General features: G+C 48.6%; 1 protein-coding gene across 1 annotated transcript in view; it reads right to left on the reverse strand.

The window, feature by feature from the left end:
• LOC147096963 (SWI/SNF complex subunit SMARCC2-like) overlaps positions 1-24,883 on the reverse strand; it is a 166,174-nt gene that overhangs the window by 98,173 nt on the left and 43,118 nt on the right. The window contains exons 3-5 of the mRNA XM_085972519.1: positions 11,619-11,700; positions 11,416-11,508; positions 10,018-10,087 (exon numbers count right to left, since the gene is read on the reverse strand). Of these exons, the coding sequence (XP_085828645.1) occupies positions 10,018-10,087; positions 11,416-11,508; positions 11,619-11,700 (245 nt within the window). The remainder of the gene's footprint in view (positions 1-10,017; positions 10,088-11,415; positions 11,509-11,618; positions 11,701-24,883) is intronic.

Below are 24,883 nucleotides of genomic sequence, written 5' to 3' on the forward strand. Positions count from 1 at the left end.
CAAAGCTGGTACTGAAAGGCATGACCTCATAGCACGGGTCTTCAACCTCAAAGTTAAAAAACTGGTAAAACTCCTGACTGTAGGCAAAATTTTTGGTGCACCCCATTGCTACATGTACAGCATTGAGTGGCAGAAGAGAGGACTTCCTCATGTTCATCTTTTACTCTGGCTTCAGACAAAGATTCACCCCAATCAAGTTGATTCCTTCATCTCTGCAGAGCTACCCGATAAGGACAAGGATCCAACCTCTTTGATGTTGTTGTAAAAAATATGATTCATGGTCCTTGTGGGTGACACAACCCTTCTTCTCCCTGCATGAAAAACAATGAATGTACAAAATGGTACCCAAAGCCACTCCGCGAACAAACTCAGCATGGGGATGATGGCTATCCTTTGTACATAGAAACATAGAAGATAGGAGCAGGAGTAGGCCATTCGACCCTTCGAGCCTGCTCCGCCATTCAAGGAGAAGGGGCAAAGAGAGTGGAGGTTTCAGCACTGAAATAAGAATGCGAAATCAGCATTCTGGTGAGTCAGGTCAACCTGGTCAGTCAAATCAGACAAGACAGCGAGGACAGCCATTGGAAGTTGACAACCGTTGGGATTGTTCCTTATTGTCCACTCCTATCCAGGCTCTTCAAATGTCACATCAATGTGGAGTACTGCCACTCAGTTAAGTCTATCAAATATGTGTGCAAGTACATCCATAAGGGCAGTGACCAAGCTGTCTTTGATCTTCAACGGGTTGGACAGCAAAATCAAAATGATGAGATCGCCACACATCTGGTGGGCCGTTACATCTGCAGCAATGAGGCAGCCTGGCGAATTTTTGGTTTTGACATCAACAAGCGTTACCCCACTGTCACTAAATTGGATGTGCACTTGCAAAATGGACAAAGGGTTTTCTTCCGACCAGTAAATGCCAGGCAACGTGCCGAGGAACCTCCAAAGACAAAACTGACAGCATTCTTTGAGTTGTGCCAAACGATTGACTTTGCCAAGACATTTTTGTATCATCAGGTGCCCAAGTACTACACCTGGCAGCCAAACAAGACATGGCGGGCTTGGCGCCCTGGACCAGGTCAGAAGGAAGTTCCTGGTCATACAGGGGTGTACTCATCTGATGCACTTGGCAGAGTCTACACGGTCCATCCAAACAACACAGAGTGCTTTCACCTTCGTCTACAATCAACAAGGCATAGGGGCAGACTTTGAAGGTTGCTGGCATCAACTTACTCACGCCCTGTTTTTCACATGGCCAGTTGTACGTGGCATGTTCAAGAGTTGGTGCATCAAGGAATCTGTTTCTTTTAACACCCTCAGGAAAAACAGAAAATGTTGTATATCAACGGGCTCTCTAATAATGCCATCATTAGGGAAGGAAAACAGGTAACTGTAAAACCCGAACAAAATATAGCACCCCTGCCTTCCAACACACAAACTGAAACTTAAAGAAAATGCTGTTATCATGTTAATGCGCAACATTAATCCACCTCAATTATGCAATGATACACGCTTGCAAAATTGAAATTTTTTTTTATACAGATTATACCGAATTTGGTATTTTTATTTAGATTAAAATTCCGTCAAAGCCACTATATTTTACGCGCTGCCAAGTAACGATGGGAAGGGCGTAGAGAAAGAAAATATACTCCGCCATCAATACCTGTTCATCAGCGTTGTATTATGCAAATAGTTGGTGCATTTGGTGAAGAAATTTTTTCTCAATAAAAATACCGATTCTGGGAAACTCTTAAAAAAAACAAAGAGACTAGGCCAATTTGTTTTTTTTATTCAGATTAAAATTCCGTCAACGCCACTATATTTTACGCGCTGCCAATTAACGATCGGAAGGGCGTAGAGAAAGAAAATATACTCCGCCATCAATACCTGTCCATCAGCGCTGTATTATGCAAATAGTTGGCGCATTTGGCGAAGGATTTTTTTCTCAATAAAAATGCCTAATCTCGGAAACTCTTTAAAAAAACGAAGCCATGCAATTTCCTCCTAGGTTGGCTATGGAAAATTGCATTTTAAAATCATAATCATTGTTTGAGTCTTTTAAGCGGAATGTGGTCCTCTCATTAAAAATGTCAACAATTTTATTGCTTTTTACAATAATGCACAATCATTATATGATCATGACACATTAATGTCAATGATAACATTGCAAAATTATAATTCTGCTTGCTACCTCCAAAGTGACATAGAAGGAAAACTGTAAAAACTTGAATTTGTGGCTACTGTCGATCCCCATTAACAAAAACTAAGTTAAACAACCACCTCCTGGGTGCTTAGGAAGAGTTCTTCAATCCCAACAGTTTTATAAACATGTCAAAGGGTTCTTCAGTTCCCTCGGCAACGCCGGGTACTCCAGCTAGTTAGTTATAAAAATATTGGAGATGGGAAAAAAGGCTGTTTGACTGTGCGGGGCAGTTGGAGGCGGGGTCATGTGATGACACCTCCAGGAATACATCAAACCAGAGTTGGCAACCCTGGATAATGGAGCACACGGAGAGGAGGGGGTGAAGAGTACAGTGAGGGGGTTAGGGAGCAGAATACAGAAGAGGCCAATTAGAGTAGCACAATGGGAATGGCTGGTTCTGGTTGGTACATTTTACTACCTATCTAGTGAAAGGAACTGTTTTTTGATTGGTTCAAATATCAGCATTGTTAATTTAGATAGGGGTAATATGAGCCAACCATACAATTGTGACAAACATTTTTAAGGTGTGATACAGTAGAGTAATAGTGTCATAACGGCACAGAATGAGGCCATTTGGCAATCCAGTCAGTCCCATTCCCCCGCTCTATCCCCGTAGCCCTGCAAGTTTATTTCCCTCAAGTGCCTATCCAGTCTCCCCATGAAAACATTGAGTGTCTCCGCTTCCACCACATCGTCGGCAGTGAGTTCCAGGTCCTCACCATTCGCTGCGTAAAAAAGTTTTTCCTCACATCCCCCCGTATCTCTTGCCCAATACCTTAAATCTGTGTCCCCTAGTTCTTGTACCATCAACTAGTGGGAACAGCCTTTCCCAGTCTAGCCTATCCAAACCTGTCATAATCTTGTACACCTCGATCAAATCACCCCTCAACCTCCTTTGCTCTAATGAAAACAAATCCAGCTTCTGCAACCTGTCCTTGTAGCTAAGATCCCCCATCCCCGCAACCATTCGGGTAAATCTCCTCTGCACCCTCTCAAGGGCCTTCACATCCTTCCTAAAGTGTGGTGACCAGAACTGGGCGCAATACTCCAGTTGTGGCCTAACCAGCACTTTATAAAGGTTCAGCATCACGTATGTGTATTGTATTGAACAATTAACACAAAGACTTAAACGTATAACTCAAACAGGTCTTTACTGGTTGGAGGTAGGGACTATACATAGGTCTTTACTTCATGCCCACAGGCGGGAACTGAGGGGGATCAGTACCCACAGTACTATTTATACCCCTATGGCCAGGAGTGGTACTGCGTATCACTACGCCCAACAAGTAGTGCAGTCCTGTCCATAGGTTCAAAGTAGCACACATATTACATACACAACATTCCTCCCTTCCTAGCTTTACAGTCATCTCCCCATTTAACATAACGTAATAACATATATACATATATAACTTCAGGTTTACATAACAGAATAACATAGATAACTTCATGTCAAAAACAGATCACAGATTCAGTCTCTGCGGAAAACAGTTCACAGATTCAATCTCTGTGGTGTAGTCGGTTCACGTTGCTAGAGTGACTCATTCAATAGTCCTTCCATGGATTTAACAGTTTGAACTTCCGAACTGAATTGGCTCCGTTCGGAGGGACCACGTGTGTGATCTGGTAGAGGTGATAATGGTTCAGATGGGTCATCTTCTGTTTTTACTTTTCCTTTTCTGCTTCTTGGAGACTCTCTGGGCTCCATTGTCAGCTGCCACAGCTGCCAGCTGCATGCGCAGTTCCTCCTTCTCTTCCTCCTGTTTCCGTCGTAGAGCCAGCTTCTCCCGATGTTCCGTAGACTTTTGGTGCTCCTCCATGATTTCTGCACTTTGGGAGTCGAATTTACAAGCTGGGCAGGACAGGACATCGTAATATTCGGTGTCGTCCTGAGCTAGACCAGCGAGAGGGTCGTCTATTTCCTCCATACCTAGCTGGACGTTAGCCAGCTCTTGTTCCAAATCCAGACATCTTTCCTGAAGAGACTTCTTCATGTGTACCTCTGCATCCAGCTTTTTCTGGGCTTTCAGCAAGTCGTTTACTAGTGACCTCATTTGTGATTTTAATACTTCAACTTCCTTTGGAGATTGATTGATCGGACTATGCAATCCCTCTACCGGAGCAGCTGTTTCAGCGGTCTGTTGTTCTACGTTGACGTGAGTCAGCGTACTTTTGGCATCCAAGGGCTGCTCTGTTGCAGTCATCTCAGTCTGTGTTGCCACCTCAGCTCTTCCAATAACCTTTGAGAGCTCCGAACCCCTTTCGTTTGAATATTGAAGTTCATGTTCAAGTTTTTCCCATTTCAGAGTCCTGTCCTTCAGCATATGCAGGAGTTGGCTGACCGTTAACTCCTCTGACATCAGACGTTTTGTGTGCTCCTGCTCCATTTTCTCCATCAGCTGCTTCTGTTGTCTTTCCAGATTCTCCAACTCTATATCAAAGAACTCTTTCGTTGCATTCAACTCTTGCTCAAAACAGCGAAGCATTTGTTCTAATTGCTGTTGTAGTTTGAAATGGAGTTGAGTTCGAGCCCGGTGTCCCTCAGAAATGGGCACATCAGTAGACTTGCCAGACTCAGAATCCACAGTTAAACTATGTTGTTGTTGCTCAGTGGAATTCTGTGCTGAAACTTTGTCTTTTGCACCTGAGTTGGGCTTACCATCATCCGTTCCAGAGTCTGGGCCGACTATCTTCACCGAGTTCTCACTCGTTATTGTTTGTAGGAAATGCCAGTCCATATTCATTTTCCTAATCCACTCCCGTCCTAGTAGTGGAGGACCTCCTTCAGATATCACATATAAGTCCATTATTTGACTGTCTTCGCCCTTGTGGGCCACTGCAACCTCTATTTTCCCGATGGGGTACACTCTTTGCCCCGTGTATGTTTTCAATATAATCCCCGTATCCTGTAGGGGAATATGTTGGAATAACTTTCCGTAATCTTTCTTATTTATGACCGTCAATGCCGATCCAGTGTCCAATTCCAGTTTTACTTGGACTCCTTCTATCTGAAGAGTGACCCAAATTGTCTGGAGGTCTGCACCCTTACCAGCGTTGAGTACTCTTAAGCTAGCCAGTTCATTACAGCTTAAGCTAGCCAGTTCATTACTGCTAGCGTCTGAATCGGACTCCTGTTCGGTCACCTTGTGTACCTTTGCGTATTTTCCTTGCGGTGACTTCTTGTTGCTGGTCTTCTTCCCTGACCTGCATACTCTAGCTATATGTCCAAGCCTACCACAAGTTCTACATTCTTGGTTTTTAAACCAACACTGGTTCTGATCATGCGTTGTCTTTCCACAACGATAACATTTGCCAGAACTCACACCCAATTTGTGTGCACTGAGCTCCAGTGACCGTAGCTGCATTACTGCCGTGCCTCTCGCTGCGGCTTCGTGTGCTGCTGCCATAGTGACCGCCTTCTCAAGCGTCAGCTCATTCTCCTCGAGCAGTCGCTTTTGTGTATCCTGTTTAAATAAACCACACACAAATTTGTCTCGTAGTGCATCTGTCAATCCCGTTCCAAACTGGCAATATTTCGCTAATTTACGCAATTCCAGCAAATATTCAGCATTGCTTTCATGCTGTAGCTGCCTTCTGTCGTAAAATTTAAATCGTTCCGCTAGCATCAGCGGCGTGGGGTTTAGATGATCTTTCAGGACAGTAACAATCTCATCGAACGTCTTATCCGCCGGTTCATCTGGTGATAACAGGTGTTTCAATTGCCCGTACGTCTTCGCACCCATTAAATTTAATAATGTTAGAGCTTTATCTTGGTCACGAATTTTATTGGCCTTACAATAATTTTTTACTCTTTCAACATATATGGCCCAATCTTCGAGGTCACTATCAAAGGTGCTAATATTCCCGTGTTTAGGCATTGTAGATTTGCAATTTCTCAGATTTTATTTTCTTTACTTGTTATCAAAGATGGCGGCTTCCCGCTCTTGCCGTCGTCCTCCGCCCACAAAATGGCGGTTTTCCCGCGCTTGGCGGTCTTCACCCGTCCCCCGACGCCGTCTCCCTTCAGCCCTCGAGTGCGGCCCTTATCTTCGCCGCGATCGATAGCCCGCGCTGTGCACCGCGACTCTCGCACCTTGAGCTTCTGCAGCCGCCGCGCCTTTCAGTCCGAGTGCGGCTCTTATCTTTGGTCCCGATCGCTGGCCCGGCTGCGCCCCTCACTTCAAAGCGGCCCGGCCCTTATCTGCCGATCGCTATCGCCCTACCTCTCTCTCTTCCCCAGTCCTGTCTTTACTCCGGTTCACAAGCTGATGGAGGCTGCAGGGTCCTAATGCCTGTCTCTTCCAGTCGCTGGAAGCTGTCAGGATTTCTGCTGCCCTTCAGTTTTGAGTGGGGTGTTGAGGATTGAAACCTCTCTTCAACGTCCTGTCTTTGGACGAAGCCGCCTGGAATAACTGCCGCAGGGTAAGAGCCTGACTCGTCGCCAGTGTTAAGTATGTGTATTGTATTGAACAATTAACACAAAGACTTAAACGTATAACTCAAACAGGTCTTTACTGGTTGGAGGTAGGGACTATACATAGGTCTTTACTTCATGCCCACAGGCGGGAACTGAGGGGGATCAGTACCCACAGTACTATTTATACCCCTATGGCCAGGAGTGGTACTGCGTATCACTACGCCCAACAAGTAGTGCAGTCCTGTCCATAGGTTCAAAGTAGCACACATATTACATACACAACAATTAACTCCCAGGTCCCTCTGTCCCTGCACTCCTTAAAAACTGTGTCATTAAGTGTATTTTGCCTCTCCCTGTTCCTTCCGCCAAAATGCATCACCTCACACTTCACTGTATTAAATTCCATCTGCCACTTGTCTGCCCATTCTGCTAGCCTTTCTATGTCCTGTTGCAGTCGATTGGTATCATCATCACTGTTTGCCACACCCCCAAGTTTGGTGTCATCGGCAAATTTAGAAATTCTACTCAAAAAAAGCAGTGGCCCCAGCACTGACCCTTGGGGAACACTACTGTCTACCATCCTCCAGTCTGAAAAACAGCCATTTACCACAACTCGTTGTTTTCTGTCCTGAAGCCAATTCCTTATCCAAGCTGCCACTGACCCACCTATTCCGTGAGCCTCAATTTTGTTAACCAGCCTTCTATCTGGTACTTTGACAAACGCCTTCCGAAAATCCATTTAGACAACATCCATTGCATTCCCTTCATCAATCCTCTGTTACTTCATCAAAAAACTCAATTCGATTAGTCAAACACGATCTGCCTTTTACAAATTCGTGTTGGCTCTCCTTAATTAGCTTAAACCTCTCCAGGTGCCTGTTAATGTTTTCCTTGATTATTGTTTCTAAAACTTTACCCACCACTGATGTTAAACTGACCGGCCTCTAGTTACTAGGATTGTCCTTACACCCTTTCTTGAACAATGGTGTCACATTTGTCATCTTTCCAAAAATCAGGCACCTCCCTCGCATCTAGGGAAGATTGGGAAATGATGGCAAGCCCTTCCGCTATCTCCTCCCACAATTCCCTTAGCAACCTGGGATGCAAGCCATCTGGACCAGGCGACTTGTCCACTCTAAGCATACCCAGCCTTTCTAGTACATTCTGTCTATCAATTTTCACCCCTTCCATTGCTTCTACCTTTTCCACTTCTACCGATATTTTGCCAGCATCCACTGCCTTAGTAAACACCGATACAAAGTACTCATTGAGTATTCTAGCCTTGTCCTGCGCCTCTAAGCATCTATCACCTTCTTTGTCTCTAATAAGCCCCTAAGTCCCACCCCGCCTCTTCTACCCGCTTACTGTTTACATGCCGGTAGAAGATTTTGGGGTTCCCTTTTATGTTAACCTCCATTCTACTCTCATATTCTCGCTTTGCCAATCTTATTTTCATCTTCACATCCCCTCTTAACTTATTGTACTTGGTCTGGTTCTCCCTTGAAGAATTCACCTGACATTCATCATACACCCTCTTTTTTTGTTTCATCATCTTCTCAATCTCCCTCATTATCCAAGGAGCCCTTGCTTTGGTTCCCTTACCCTTCCCTCTTGTTGGAATGTACCTAGCCTGTACTTGGAACATCTCCTCCTTAAACATCACCCATTGTTCCATTACAGTTTTTCCCATCAGGCTTTGGTTCCATTTTACCCTGGCTCGATCCTTTTGCATCCCATTGAAGTTAGCCCTAATCCAGTTTAGAAGTTCCACTCTAGATTTCTCCTTGCTCCTCGCCATTGCTAATCTAAATCTTATGATACTTTTAACTGTACAGATTTTATATTTTCTCTTAATTAGATTTTTAAAAAAAAGAAAGACTTGCATTTATATAGCGCCTTTCACCACCGGATGTCTCAAAGCACTTTACAGCCAATGAAGTACTTTTGAAGTGGAGTGACTGGAGTCACTACTGTAATGTGGGAAACGCGGCAGCCAATTTGCGCACAGCAAGGTCCCACAAACAGCAATGTGATAATGACCAGATAATCTGTTTATGTTATGTTGGTTGAGGAATAAATATTGGCCAGGACACCGGGGCTAACTCCCTACTCTTCTTCGAAATAGTGCCATGGGATCTTTTACGTCCACCCGAGAGAGCAGGTGGGGCCTCGGTTTAATGTCTCACCCGAAAGACGGCACCTCCGACAGTGCAGCACTCTCTCAGCAGCGCACTGGAGTGTCAGCCTAGCTTTATGTGCAGAAGTCCCTGGAGTGGGACTCGAACCCACAACCTTCTGACTCAGAGGTGAGTGTGCTACCCACTGAGCCACCACTGAAACACACAATATAATAAATATCATGAAATAATAAATGTATCTGCTATTCTGTGCTGCCACCAACCTGCTGCTCATTTTGGACCTGTGATCCACAGAAGTAAAATTTGGTCTAAGATTGTCTGGCTTCCCAAGTTCAGGAGACTGAACATTAAAGTTTGGTCTGATCATGGCACTGGAGTGACCAGGTCTAACTTTGATGTCTTTTCCAAACTGACATTCGGATGACTGGAATAACAACAGAAAATGCTGGAGACACTCAGCAGGTCAGGCAGCATCGAGGAGAGAGAAACAGAATTAACGTTTCGGGTCGAGGACTCTTCGTTGCTTTAAAGTGTCTGGGCTTGTGAGCCAATGCATAACGAAACTGCTCAGCCTGCATCCTATTATGTATTAGTTGCTAATGGCAACTCTCAATGCCACCTAGACTGTCAGCTTCACTCATTAGAATTGTAAATCAGGGCAGTGCAGTCACAATCCAAGACAACTTTACCATAAATCACTGCTGGCCAGGACAGACTTTAGATCTCACATTTCAATTTTTCCAAACATTTCAAATATTTGCAGCGGTAAGTCTGCTGAAAACATTTCCAGTTACCAGACCCCACATATCACATACAGGACTGCAACATAACTAGAACTTTTCAATAATGGCTGTTTGAAATATAAAACAACAAAAGGCTGCATAATAAACAGAGGGACGATCACTCATAGCATGAGTCCTGTGCCTTTCACAAATGTAATGCTCTGCAATCTTACTCATTATGACTGTTGCCAATGTGAAACATAATCTTCCCTGGATATGTTGTGCTTTCAAGTGGGAAAGGGTTCACCATCCTGGAAAGTGTTTCATTTCAAGATCACTGGAAATTCCAATTTCAGCTGAATCAGGACAAAACAGAACTCAAAACTAACACCAACCAGTAACAACAGATCTTCTTATGTTGAAAAACAAAGCTAAAATGTAATCAGTCATTATTCTTAGAACTGCAAAATGAAGTCACTTGAGTGACTAGCTGAGGCTATATATAGAATTAGGAAAATGGAGAACCATAAAACTCACCTTCTTCAGTACTGCCGGGAATAGGGTAAACAATGTGTGACGCATTTGACTTGTCCTCAGTAACAGTACCCTGTTAGAAAGCACTTATATAATTAACGTACAGAGAGGCAGACACCGACAGATAACATGGTTTAATAAACAGAACACTTGGGTGCAGAGAGGGCAAAAACTCTACTGAAATATGGCCAGGTATATCTGGGCAAGGACCCAGCATGCTGCTTTTTCAACAAACAGCACTATGGAATGGTAGAATAGAAGTTTGCACCCAGGATTCTGGCCTGGGCATGTTTCCATCATCAGGGTGATGAGCTGACCAAAAGCGTGGCCCATTGTCACAAGAAGGGAAAAACAATCAAATGGGGTCACCCTGGAGCACCAACAGGATTTACATATCTCTTAGACTTTTCAATGCTAGTGTATGACTCTGCTAATATTACGGTCACTGGCAAGCTGGAGCCTTTCCCTCCTCCACCAACTTACTCAGACAGTAGAATAAAATAAATATCACCCCAATATCTCTGTTCCTTTATCATTGCTGGATTAACATCCTGGAATTCCCTTACCCAACACCACTGTGGAAGTAACATCACCACAAGGACTGCAGTAGTTCAAAGGAGGCCACCACCACCTCAGGGCAACTACGAGTAGGCAATGAACGGCAGTGTCACCCACATCCCGAGGACAAATTAAAAAACCTCCATCCAATTTTATAAACATGTAACAATGTGAAGGGTTAACCTTCTGATGACCTTTCTTTCTCAGATACAATGAGTTACAATACAACTTTATTGAGGTGATGCTCACAGAGAGACCATCTGGATTGGGTTGAGAACTAATAATGGATCTGTTACCATATTGGGAATACATTGCAGGCCACTGAATAGTGGGGAAGAGATCAAGGGTGAGATTTGGAGGCAATTTAGAGGGATTTTCAACAGGAACAGAGTTGTAATAATGGGGGACTGTAATTGTACGAACATAGACTGGGATAAGGCAAACATTTGTGGTCAAATGGGTGAGAGGCCTTAGATGCATCTAGGACTGTTTCCTTAATCAGTATATGGCTTCTCCAACAAGGAAGGATGCAGTGCAAGATGGGACTGAGAAACGAAGCAGGACAAGTGAGTAAGCTAAAGGTAACAAAACCCAATAGGGAGTCACATTGTAAATAGGTAAAGAGGAGTTCAAGATGACACAAGAAAATACTTACTGTTGTGATACAAAGAATGTACGTGCCCACTCCTGGAGAACAGTAATGTGTGTTACAAGTTTATAATATAGAAGTAGCTGGGAAAACGACAGTGTTTTTGCTGCAAATACTCAGCTTTAAGTCTTGAGCTGTAATGTTCCAACCAGGCTAATCCCGACACAACCCTCACCAAACTAACACAATCTTACCTGGTGTCTCTTAATGATGTCTTTCAGTTTACTCAGTAACTTGGGCTCAATGTCTGAGTTTAGATAGATGTTGGGCCGAGACAAACAGTTGTTCTGCAAAAAACAGAAGAGAGTGCCTCAAAATTCTTTTAAGGGACAAGCCATACATATACAGCACACTTCATGCAGAAGATAAACTTAACTTCACACAACAATCACTTTACCTGAACCAGTGTCTTTTCGATAGTCATAAACATTTCCACATTGCGGTCCATGCGGGAAGGGTTCTGAAAATCAAAGCGTCGCCTAAAAACAAAATAACAAAGTTTAACAGAATCAAACCGTTAGATAGATGCTACGAGTATATTAGGTGCAGTGACCCGTATGGCATCACTGCCGATTCAGAGCAATCTGGTACAAGCTTGGGATGACCAGCTACATAAAACTGCAGGCCAGTAGCAATGGTGGATTCCTACAAGTGTGTCTGTTCACTTGTGAGGTGCGGAAAGGAATGTGACCAAGGAAGGCGAAGTGTGGCAAAAAGAAAAAAGTTTAGAAACAAAGGGGCAAAAACATTTAGAAAACACCTGGTCAGTCTGATTAAAACCTAAAAAAACCCAATACAGTCTGTTATACTTGTTTCCACTCAACAAGGCAGCAGAAGCTACTGCAAGGGAATAAAACACTCCCCATTTCAGGAGCCAAGTGTCAGCATCAAACACTCCCAGGGCAGGTACAGCGCGGGTTAGATACAGAGTAAAGCTCCCTCTACACTGTCCCATCAAACACTCCCAGGGCAGGTACAGCATGGGTTAGATTCAGAGTAAAGCTCCCTCTACACTGTCCCATCAAACACTCCCAGGGCAGGTACAGCACGGGTTAGATACAGAGTAAAGCTCCCTCTACACTGTCCCATCAAACACTCCCAGGGCAGGTACAGCACGGATTAGATACAGAGTAAAGCTCCCTCTACACTGTCCCATCAAACACTCCCAGGGCAGGTACAGCAGGGGGTTAGATACAGAGGAAAGCTCCCTCGACACTGTCCCATCAAACACTCCCAGGGCAGGTACAGCACGGGTTAGATACAGAGTAAAGCTCCCTCTACACTGTCCCATCAAACACGCCCAGGGCAGGTACAGCAGGGGGTTAGATACAGAGTAAAGCTCCCTCTGCACTGTCCCATCAAACACTCCCAGGGCAGGTACAGCACAGGTTAGATACAGAGTAAAGCTCCCTCTACACTGTCCCATCAAACACTCCCAGGGCAGTTACAGGACGGGTTAGAGACAGAGTAAAGCTCCCTCGACACTGTCCCATCAAACACTCCCAGGGCAGGGACAGCACGGGTTAGATACAGAGTAAAGCTCCCTCTACACTGTCCCATCAAACACTCCCAGGGCAGGTACAGCACGGGTTAGATACAGAGTGAAGCTCCCTCTACACTGTCCCATCAAACACTCCCAGGGCAGGGACAGCACGGGTTAGAGACAGAGTAAAGCTCCCTCTACACTGTCCCATCAAACACTCCCAGGGCAGGTACAGCACGGGTTAGATACAGAGTAAAGCTCCCTCTACACTGTCCCATCAAACACTCCCAGGGCAGGTACAGCACGGGTTAGATACAGAGTGACGCTCCCTCTACACTGTCCCATCAAACACTCCCAGGGCAGGTACAGCACGGGTTAGATACAGAGTAAAGCTCCCTCTACACTGTCCCATCAAACACTCCCAGGGCAGGTACAGCACGGGTTAGATACAGAGTAAAGCTCCCTCTACACTGTCCCATCAAACACTCCCAGGGCAGGTACAGCACGGGTTAGATACAGAGTGAAGCTCCCTCTACACTGTCCCAGCAAACACTCCCAGGGCAGGTACAGCACGGGGTTAGATACAGAGTAAAGCTCCCTCTACACTGTCCCATCAAACACTCCCAGGGCCGGTACAGCACGGGTTAGATACAGAGCAAAGCACCCTCTACACTGTCCCAACAAACACTCCCAGGGCTGGTACAGCACGGGTTAGACACAGAGTAAAGCACCCTCTACACTGTCCCATCAAACACTCCCAGGGCAGGTACAGCACGGGGTTAGATACAGAGTAAAGCTCCCTCTACACTGTCCCATCAAACACTCCCAGGGCAGGTACAGCATGGGTTAGATACAGAGTAAATCTCCCTCTCCACTGTCCCATCAAACACTCCCAGGGCAGGTACAGCACGGGTTAGATACAGAGTAAAGCTCCCTCTACACTGTGCCATCAAACACTCCCAGGGCAGGTACAGCACGGGGTTAGATACAGAGTAAAGCTCCCCCTACACTGTCCCATCAAACACTCCCAGGGCAGGTACAGCACGGGTTAGATACAGAGTAAAGCTCCCTCTACACTGTCCCATCAAACACTCCCAGGGCAGGTACAGCACGGGTTAGATACAGAGTAAAGCTGCCTCTACACTGTCCCATCAAACACTCCCAGGGCAGGTACAGCACGGGTTAGATACAGAGTAAAGCTCCCTCTACACTGTCCCATCAAACAATCCCAGGGCAGGTACAGCACGGGGTTAGATACAGAGTAAAGCTCCCTCTACACTGTCCCATCAAACACTCCCAGGGCAGGTCCAGCACGGGTTAGATACAGAGTAAAGCTCCCTCTACACTGTCCCATCAAACACTCCCAGGGCAGGTACAGCACAGGTTAGATACAGAGTAAAGCTCCCTCTACACTGTCCCATCAAACACTCCCAGGGCAGGTACAGCACGGGTTAGATACAGAGTGAAGCTCCCTCTACACTGTCCCATCAAACACTCCCAGGGCAGGTACAGCACGGGTTAGATACAGAGTAAAGCACCCTCTACACTGTCTCATCAAACACTCCCAGGGCCGGTACATCACGGGTTAGATACAGAGTAAAGCACCCTCTACACTGTCCCAACAAACACTCCCAGGGCAGGTACAGCACGGGTTAGATACAGAGTAAAGCACCCTCTACACTGTCCCATCAAACACTCCCAGGGCAGGGACAGCACGGGGTTAGATACAGAGTAAAGCTCCCTCTACACTGTCCCATCAAAGACTCCCAGGGCAGGTACAGCACGGGTTAGATACAGAGTAAAGCACCCTCTACACTGTCCCATCAAACACTCCCAGGGCAGGCACAGCACGGGGTTAGATACAGAGTAAAGCTCCCTCTACACTGTCCCATCAAACACTCCCAGGGCAGGTACAGCACGGGTTAGATACAGAGTAAAGCTCCCTCTACACTGTCCCATCAAACACTCCCAGGGCAGGTACAGCACGGGTTAGATACAGAGTGACGCTCCCTCTACACTGTCCCATCAAACACTCCCAGGGCAGGTACAGCAAGGGTTAGAGACAGAGTAAAGCTCCCTCTACACTGTCCCATCAAACACTCCCAGGGCAGGGACAGCACGGGTTAGATACAGAGTAAAGCTCCCTCTACACTGTCCCATCAAACACTCCCAGGGCAGGTACAGCACGGGTTAGATACAGAGTAAAGCTCCCTCTACACTGTCCCATCAAACGCTCCCAGGGCAGGAACAGCAGGGGGTCAGATACAGAGTAAAGCTCCCTCAACACTGTCCCATCAAACACTGCCAGGGCAGGTACAGGACGGGTTAGAGACAGAGTAAAGCTCCCTCTACACTGTCCCATCAAACACTCCCAGGGCAGGTACAGCATGGGTTAGATACAGAGTAAATCTCCCTCTCCACTGTCCCATCAAACACTCCCAGGGCAGGTACAGCACGTGTTAGATACAGAGCAAAGCTCCCTCTACACTGTGCCATCAAACACTCCCAGGGCAGGTACAGCACGGGGTTAGATACAGAGTAAAGCTCCCCCTACACTGTCCCATCAAACACTCCCAGGGCAGGTACAGCACGGGTTAGATACAGAGTAAAGCTCCCTCTACACTGTCCCATCAAACACTCCCAGGGCAGGTACAGCACAGGTTAGATACAGAGTAAAGCTCCCTCTACACTGTCCCATCAAACACTCCCAGGGCAGGTACAGCACGGGTTAGATACAGAGTAAAGCTCCCTCTACACTGTCCCATCAAACACTCCCAGGGCAGGTACAGCATGGGTTAGATGCAGAGTAAATCTCCCTCTCCACTGTCCCATCAAACACTCCCAGGGCAGGTGCAGCACGGGTTAGATACAGAGTAAAGCTCCCTCTACACTGTGCCATCAAACACTCCCAGGGCAGGTACAGCACGGGGTTAGATACAGAGTAAAGCTCCCCCTACACTGTCCCATCAAACACTCCCAGGGCAGGTACAGCACGGGTTAGATACAGAGTAAAGCTCCCTCTACACTGTCCCATCAAACAATCCCAGGGCAGGTACAGCACGGGGTTAGATACAGAGTAAAGCTCCCTCTACACTGTCCCATCAAACACTCCCAGGGCAGGTCCAGCACGGGTTAGATACAGAGTAAAGCTCCCTCTACACTGTCCCATCAAACACTCCCAGGGCAGGTGCAGCACGGGTTAGATACAGAGTAAAGCTCCCTCTACACTGTCCCATCAAACACTCCCAGGGCAGGTCCAGCACAGGTCAGATACAGAGTAAAGCTCCCTCTGCACTGTCCCATCAAACACTCCCAGGGCAGGTACAGCACGGGTTAGATACAGAGTGAAGCTCCCTCTACACTGTCCCATCAAACACTCCCAGGGCAGGTACAGCACGGGTTAGATACAGTGTAAAGCACCCTCTACACTGTCCCATCAAACACTCCCAGGGCAGGTACAGCACGGGGTGAGATACAGAGTAAAGCTCCCTCTACACTGTCCCATCAAACACTCCCAGGGCCGGTACAGCACGGGTTAGATACAGAGTAAAGCACCCTCTTCACTGTCCCAACAAACACTCCCAGGGCAGGTACAGCACGGGTTAGATACAGAGTAAAGCACCCTCTACACTGTCCCATCAAACACTCCCAGGGCAGGTACAGCACGGGGTTAGATACAGAGTAAAGCTCCCTCTACACTGTCCCATCAAACACTCCCAGGGCAGGTACAGCACGGGTTAGATACAGAGTAAAGCACCCTCTACACTGTCCCATCAAACACTCCCAGGGCAGGTACAGCACGGGGTTAGATACAGAGTAAAGCTCCCTCTACACTGTCCCATTAAACACTCCCAGGGCAGGTACAGCACGGGTTAGATACAGAGAGACGCTCCCTCTACACTGTCCCATCAAACACTCCCAGGGCAGGTCCAGCACGGGTTAGATACAGAGTAAAGCTCCCTCTACACTGTCCCATCAAACACTCCCGGGGCAGGTACAGCACGGGTTAGATACAGAGTGACGCTCCCTCTACACTGTCCCATCAAACACTCCCAGGGCAGGTACAGCACGGGTTAGATACAGAGTAAAGCTCCCTCTGCACTGTCCCATCAAACACTCCCAGGGCAGGTGCAGCACGGGTTAGATACAGAGTAAAGCTCCCTCTACACTGTCCCATCAAACACTCCCAGGGCAGGTACAGCACAGGTTAGATACAGAGTAAAGCTCCCTCTACACTGTCCCATCAAACACTCCCAGGGCAGGTACAGCACGGGTTAGATACAGAGTGAAGCTCCCTCTGCACTGTCCCAGCAAACACTCCCAGGGCAGGTACAGCACGGGTTAGATACAGAGTAAAGCACACTCTACACTGTCCCATCAAACACTCCCAGGGCAGGTACAGCACGGGGTTAGATACAGAGTAAAGCTCCCTCTACACTGTCCCATCAAACACTCCCAGGGCAGGCACAGCACGGGTTAGATACAGAGAGACGCTCCCTCGACACTGTCCCATCAAACACTCCCAGTGCAGGTACAGCACGGGGTAGATACAGAGTAAAGCTCCCTCTACACTGTCCCATCAAACACTCCCAGGGCAGGTACAGCACGGGTTAGATACAGAGTAAAGCTCCCTCTACACTGTCCCATCAAACACTCTCAGGGCAGGTACAGCACGGGTTCGATACAGAGTAAAGCTGCCTCAACACTGTCCCATCAAACACTCCCAGGGCAGGTACAGCACGGGTTAGATACAGAGCAAAGCTCCCTCTACACTGTCCCATCAAACAATCCCAGGTCAGGTACAGCACGGGGTTAGATACAGAGTAAAGCTCCCTCTACACTGTCCCATCAAACACTCCCAGGGCAGGTCCAGCACGGGTTAGATACAGAGTAAAGCTCCCTCTACACTGTCCCATCAAACACTCCCAGGGCAGGTGCAGCACGGGTTAGATACAGAGTAAAGCTCCCTCTACACTGTCCCATCAAACACTCCCAGGGCAGGTCCAGCACAGGTTAGATACAGAGTAAAGCTCCCTCTACACTGTCCCATCAAACACTCCCAGTGCAGGTGCAGCACGGGTTAGATACAGAGTGAAGCTCCCTCTACACTGTCCCATCAAACACTCCCAGGGCAGGTACAGCACGGGTTAGATACAGAGTAAAGCACCCTCTACACTGTCCCATCAAACACTCCCAGGGCAGGTACAGCACGGGGTTAGATACAGAGTAAAGCTCCCTCTACACTGTCCCATCAAACACTCCCAGGGCCGGTACAGCACGAGTTAGATACAGAGTAAAGCACCCTCGACACTGTCCCAACAAACACTCCCAGGGCAGGTACAGCACGGGTTAGATACAGAGTAAAGCACCCTCTACACTGTCCCATCAAACACTCCCAGGGCAGGTACAGCACGGGGTTAGATACAGAGTAAAGCTGCCTCTACACTGTCCCATCAAACACTCCCAGGGCAGGTACAGCACGGGTAAGATACAGAGTAAAGCTCCCTCTACACTGTCCCATCAAACAATCCCAGGGCAGGTCCAGCACGGGGTTAGATACAGAGTAAAGCTCCCTCTACACTGTCCCATCAAACACTCCCAGGGCAGGTCCAGCACGGGTTAGATACAGAGTAAAGCTCCCTCTACACTGTCCCATCAAACACTCCCAGGGCAGGTACAGCACGGGTTAGATACAGTGTGAAGCTCCCTCTACACTGTCCCATCAAACACTCCCAGGGCCGGTACAGCACGGGTTAGATACAGAGTAAAGCACCCTCTACACTGTCCCAACAAACACTCCCAGGGCAGGCACAGCACGGGTTAGATACAGAGTAAAGCACCCTCTACACTGTCCCATCAAACACTCCCAGGGCAGGTACAGCACGGGGTTAGATACAGAGTAAAGCTCCCTCTACACTGTCCCATCAAACACTCCCAGGGCAGGTACAGCACGGGTTAGATACAGAGAGACGCTCCCTCTACACTGTCCCATCAAACACTCCCAGGGCAGGTACAGCACGGGTTAGATACAGAGTAAAGCTCCCTCTACACTGTCCCATCAAACACTCCCAGGGCAGGTACAGCACAGGTTAGATACAGAGTAAAGCTCCCTCTACACTGTCCCATCAAACACTCCCAGGGCAGGTACAGCACGGGTTAGATACAGAGTAAAGCTCCCTCTACACTGTCCCATCAAACACTCCCAGGGCAGGTGCAGCACGGGTTAGATACAGAGTAAAGCTCCCTCTACACTGTCCCATCAAACACTCCCAGGGCAGGTACAGCACAGGTTAGATACAGAGTAAAGCTCCCTCTACACTGTCCCATCAAACACTCCCAGGGCAGGTACAGCACGGGTTAGATACAGAGTGAAGCTCCCTCTACACTGTCCCAGCAAACACTCCCAGGGCATGTACAGCACGGGTTAGATACAGAGTAAAGCACCCTCTACACTGTCCCATCAAACACTCCCAGGGCAGGTACAGCACGGGTTAGATACAGAGTGACGCTCCCTCTACACTGTCCCATCAAACACTCCCAGGGCAGGTACAGCAAGGGTTAGAGACAGAGTAAAGCTCCCTCTACACTGTCCCATCAAACACTCCCAGGGCAGGGACAGCACGGGTTAGATACAGAGTAAAGCTCCCTCTACACTGTCCCATCAAACACTCCCAGGGCAGGTACAGCACGGGTTAGATACAGAGTAAAGCTCCCTCTACACTGTCCCATCAAACGCTCCCAGGGCAGGAACAGCAGGGGGTCAGATACAGAGTAAAGCTCCCTCAACACTGTCCCATCAAACACTGCCAGGGCAGGTACAGGACGGGTTAGAGACAGAGTAAAGCTCCCTCTACACTGTCCCATCAAACACTCCCAGGGCAGGTACAGCATGGGTTAGATACAGAGTAAATCTCCCTCTCCACTGTCCCATCAAACACTCCCAGGGCAGGTACAGCACGTGTTAGATACAGAGCAAAGCTCCCTCTACACTGTGCCATCAAACACTCCCAGGGCAGGTACAGCACGGGGTTAGATACAGAGTAAAGCTCCCCCTACACTGTCCCATCAAACACTCCCAGGGCAGGTACAGCACGGGTTAGATACAGAGTAAAGCTCCCTCTACACTGTCCCATCAAACACTCCCAGGGCAGGTACAGCACGGGTTAGATACAGAGTAAAGCTCCCTCTACACTGTCCCATCAAACACTCCCAGGGCAGGTACAGCATGGGTTAGATGCAGAGTAAATCTCCCTCTCCACTGTCCCATCAAACACTCCCAGGGCAGGTGCAGCACGGGTTAGATACAGAGTAAAGCTCCCTCTACACTGTGCCATCAAACACTCCCAGGGCAGGTACAGCACGGGGTTAGATACAGAGTAAAGCTCCCCCTACACTGTCCCATCAAACACTCCCAGGGCAGGTACAGCACGGGTTAGATACAGAGTAAAGCTCCCTCTACACTGTCCCATCAAACAATCCCAGGGCAGGTACAGCACGGGGTTAGATACAGAGTAAAGCTCCCTCTACACTGTCCCATCAAACACTCCCAGGGCAGGTCCAGCACGGGTTAGATACAGAGTAAAGCTCCCTCTACACTGTCCCATCAAACACTCCCAGGGCAGGTACAGCACGGGGTGAGATACAGAGTAAAGCTCCCTCTACACTGTCCCATCAAACACTCCCAGGGCCGGTACAGCACGGGTTAGATACAGAGTAAAGCACCCTCTTCACTGTCCCAACAAACACTCCCAGGGCAGGTACAGCACGGGTTAGATACAGAGTAAAGCACCCTCTACACTGTCCCATCAAACACTCCCAGGGCAGGTACAGCACGGGGTTAGATACAGAGTAAAGCTCCCTCTACACTGTCCCATCAAACACTCCCAGGGCAGGTACAGCACGGGTTAGATACAGAGTAAAGCACCCTCTACACTGTCCCATCAAACACTCCCAGGGCAGGTACAGCACGGGGTTAGATACAGAGTAAAGCTCCCTCTACACTGTCCCATTAAACACTCCCAGGGCAGGTACAGCACGGGTTAGATACAGAGAGACGCTCCCTCTACACTGTCCCATCAAACACTCCCAGGGCAGGTCCAGCACGGGTTAGATACAGAGTAAAGCTCCCTCTACACTGTCCCATCAAACACTCCCGGGGCAGGTACAGCACGGGTTAGATACAGAGTGACGCTCCCTCTACACTGTCCCATCAAACACTCCCAGGGCAGGTACAGCACGGGTTAGATACAGAGTAAAGCTCCCTCTGCACTGTCCCATCAAACACTCCCAGGGCAGGTGCAGCACGGGTTAGATACAGAGTAAAGCTCCCTCTACACTGTCCCATCAAACACTCCCAGGGCAGGTACAGCACAGGTTAGATACAGAGTAAAGCTCCCTCTACACTGTCCCATCAAACACTCCCAGGGCAGGTACAGCACGGGTTAGATACAGAGTGAAGCTCCCTCTGCACTGTCCCAGCAAACACTCCCAGGGCAGGTACAGCACGGGTTAGATACAGAGTAAAGCACACTCTACACTGTCCCATCAAACACTCCCAGGGCAGGTACAGCACGGGGTTAGATACAGAGTAAAGCTCCCTCTACACTGTCCCATCAAACACTCCCAGGGCAGGCACAGCACGGGTTAGATACAGAGAGACGCTCCCTCGACACTGTCCCATCAAACACTCCCAGTGCAGGTACAGCACGGGGCAGATACAGAGTAAAGCTCCCTCTACACTGTCCCATCAAACACTCCCAGGGCAGGTACAGCACGGGTTAGATACAGAGTAAAGCTCCCTCTACACTGTCCCATCAAACACTCTCAGGGCAGGTACAGCACGGGTTCGATACAGAGTAAAGCTGCCTCAACACTGTCCCATCAAACACTCCCAGGGCAGGTACAGCACGGGTTAGATACAGAGCAAAGCTCCCTCTACACTGTCCCATCAAACAATCCCAGGTCAGGTACAGCACGGGGTTAGATACAGAGTAAAGCTCCCTCTACACTGTCCCATCAAACACTCCCAGGGCAGGTCCAGCACGGGTTAGATACAGAGTAAAGCTCCCTCTACACTGTCCCATCAAACACTCCCAGGGCAGGTGCAGCACGGGTTAGATACAGAGTAAAGCTCCCTCTACACTGTCCCATCAAACACTCCCAGGGCAGGTCCAGCACAGGTTAGATACAGAGTAAAGCTCCCTCTACACTGTCCCATCAAACACTCCCAGTGCAGGTGCAGCACGGGTTAGATACAGAGTGAAGCTCCCTCTACACTGTCCCATCAAACACTCCCAGGGCAGGTACAGCACGGGTTAGATACAGAGTAAAGCACCCTCTACACTGTCCCATCAAACACTCCCAGGGCAGGTACAGCACGGGGTTAGATACAGAGTAAAGCTCCCTCTACACTGTCCCATCAAACACTCCCAGGGCCGGTACAGCACGAGTTAGATACAGAGTAAAGCACCCTCGACACTGTCCCAACAAACACTCCCAGGGCAGGTACAGCACGGGTTAGATACAGAGTAAAGCACCCTCTACACTGTCCCATCAAACACTCCCAGGGCAGGTACAGCACGGGGTTAGATACAGAGTAAAGCTGCCTCTACACTGTCCCATCAAACACTCCCAGGGCAGGTACAGCACGGGTAAGATACAGAGTAAAGCTCCCTCTACACTGTCCCATCAAACAATCCCAGGGCAGGTCCAGCACGGGGTTAGATACAGAGTAAAGCTCCCTCTACACTGTCCCATCAAACACTCCCAGGGCAGGTCCAGCACGGGTTAGATACAGAGTAAAGCTCCCTCTACACTGTCCCATCAAACACTCCCAGGGCAGGTACAGCACGGGTTAGATACAGTGTGAAGCTCCCTCTACACTGTCCCATCAAACACTCCCAGGGCCGGTACAGCACGGGTTAGATACAGAGTAAAGCACCCTCTACACTGTCCCAACAAACACTCCCAGGGCAGGCACAGCACGGGTTAGATACAGAGTAAAGCACCCTCTACACTGTCCCATCAAACACTCCCAGGGCAGGTACAGCACGGGGTTAGATACAGAGTAAAGCTCCCTCTACACTGTCCCATCAAACACTCCCAGGGCAGGTACAGCACGGGTTAGATACAGAGAGACGCTCCCTCTACACTGTCCCATCAAACACTCCCAGGGCAGGTACAGCACGGGTTAGATACAGAGTAAAGCTCCCTCTACACTGTCCCATCAAACACTCCCAGGGCAGGTACAGCACAGGTTAGATACAGAGTAAAGCTCCCTCTACACTGTCCCATCAAACACTCCCAGGGCAGGTACAGCACGGGTTAGATACAGAGTAAAGCTCCCTCTGCACTGTCCCATCAAACACTCCCAGGGCAGGTGCAGCACGGGTTAGATACAGAGTAAAGCTCCCTCTACACTGTCCCATCAAACACTCCCAGGGCAGGTACAGCACAGGTTAGATACAGAGTAAAGCTCCCTCTACACTGTCCCATCAAACACTCCCAGGGCAGGTACAGCACGGGTTAGATACAGAGTGAAGCTCCCTCTACACTGTCCCAGCAAACACTCCCAGGGCATGTACAGCACGGGTTAGATACAGAGTAAAGCACCCTCTACACTGTCCCATCAAACACTCCCAGGGCAGGTACAGCACGGGGTTAGATACAGAGTAAAGCTCCCTCTACACTGTCCCATCAAACACTCCCAGGGCCGGTCCAGCACGGGTTAGATACAGAGTAAAGCACCCTCTACACTGTCCCAACAAACACTCCCAGGGCAGGTACAGCACGGGTTAGATACAGAGTAAAGCACCCTCTACACTGTCCCATCAAACACTCCCAGGGCAGGTACAGCACGGGGTTAGATACAGAGTAAAGCTCCCTCGACACTGTCCCATCAAAAACTCCCAGGGCAGGTACAGCACGGGTTAGATACAGAGTAAAGCACCCTCTGCACTGTCCCATCAAACACTCCCAGGGCAGGCACAGCACGGGGTTAGATACAGAGTAAAGCTCCCTCTGCACTGTCCCATCAAACACTCCCAGGGCAGGTACAGCACGGGTTAGATACAGAGTGACGCTCCCTCTACACTGTCCCATCAAACACTCCCAGGGCAGGTCCAGCACGGGTTAGATACAGAGTGACGCTCCCTCTGCACTGTCCCATCAAACACTCCCAGGGCAGGTACAGCACGGGTTAGAGACAGAGTAAAGCTCCCTCTACACTGTCCCATCAAACACTCCCAGGGCAGGGACAGCACGGGTTAGATACAGAGTAAAGCTCCCTCTACACTGTCCCATCAAACACTCCCAGGGCAGGTACAGCACGGGTTAGATACAGAGTAAAGCTCCCTCTACACTGTCCCATCAAACGCTCCCAGGGCAGGTACAGCAGGGGGTTAGATACAGAGTAAATCTCCCTCTCCACTGTCCCATCAAACACTCCCAGGGCAGGTACAGCACGGGTTAGATACAGAGTAAAGCTCCCTCTACACTGTGCCATCAAACACTCCCAGGGCAGGTACAGCACGGGGTTAGATACAGAGTAAAGCTCCCCCTCCACTGTCCCATCAAACACTCCCAGGGCAGGTACAGCACGGGTTAGATACAGAGTAAAGCTCCCTCTGCACTGTCCCATCAAACACTCCCAGGGCAGGTACAGCACGGGTTAGATACAGAGTAAAGCTGCCTCTACACTGTCCCATCAAACACTCCCAAGGCAGGTACAGCACGGGTTAGATACAGAGTAAAGCTCCCTCGACACTGTCCCATCAAACAATCCCATGGCAGGTACAGCACGGGGTTAGATACAGAGTAAAGCTCCCTCTACACTGTCCCATCAAACACTCCCAGGGCAGGTACAGCACAGGTTAGATACAGAGTAAAGCTCCCTCTACACTGTCCCATCAAACACTCCCAGGGCAGGTACAGCACGGGTTAGATACAGAGTAAAGCACCCTCTACACTGTCCCATCAAACACTCCCAGGGCAGGTACAGCACGGGGTTAGATGCAGAGTAAAGCTCCCTCTACACTGTCCCATCAAACACTCCCAGGGCCGGTACAGCACGGGTTAGATACAGAGTAAAGCACCCTCTACACTGTCCCAACAAACACTCCCAGGGCAGGTACAGCACGGGTTAGATACAGAGTAAAGCTCCGTCTAAACTGTCCCATCAA

Source organism: Somniosus microcephalus, chromosome 33 (assembly GCF_052327205.1).
Source record: "Somniosus microcephalus isolate GS21.2 chromosome 33, FLI_Smic_1.0, whole genome shotgun sequence".
Taxonomy (NCBI): domain Eukaryota; kingdom Metazoa; phylum Chordata; class Chondrichthyes; order Squaliformes; family Somniosidae; genus Somniosus; species Somniosus microcephalus.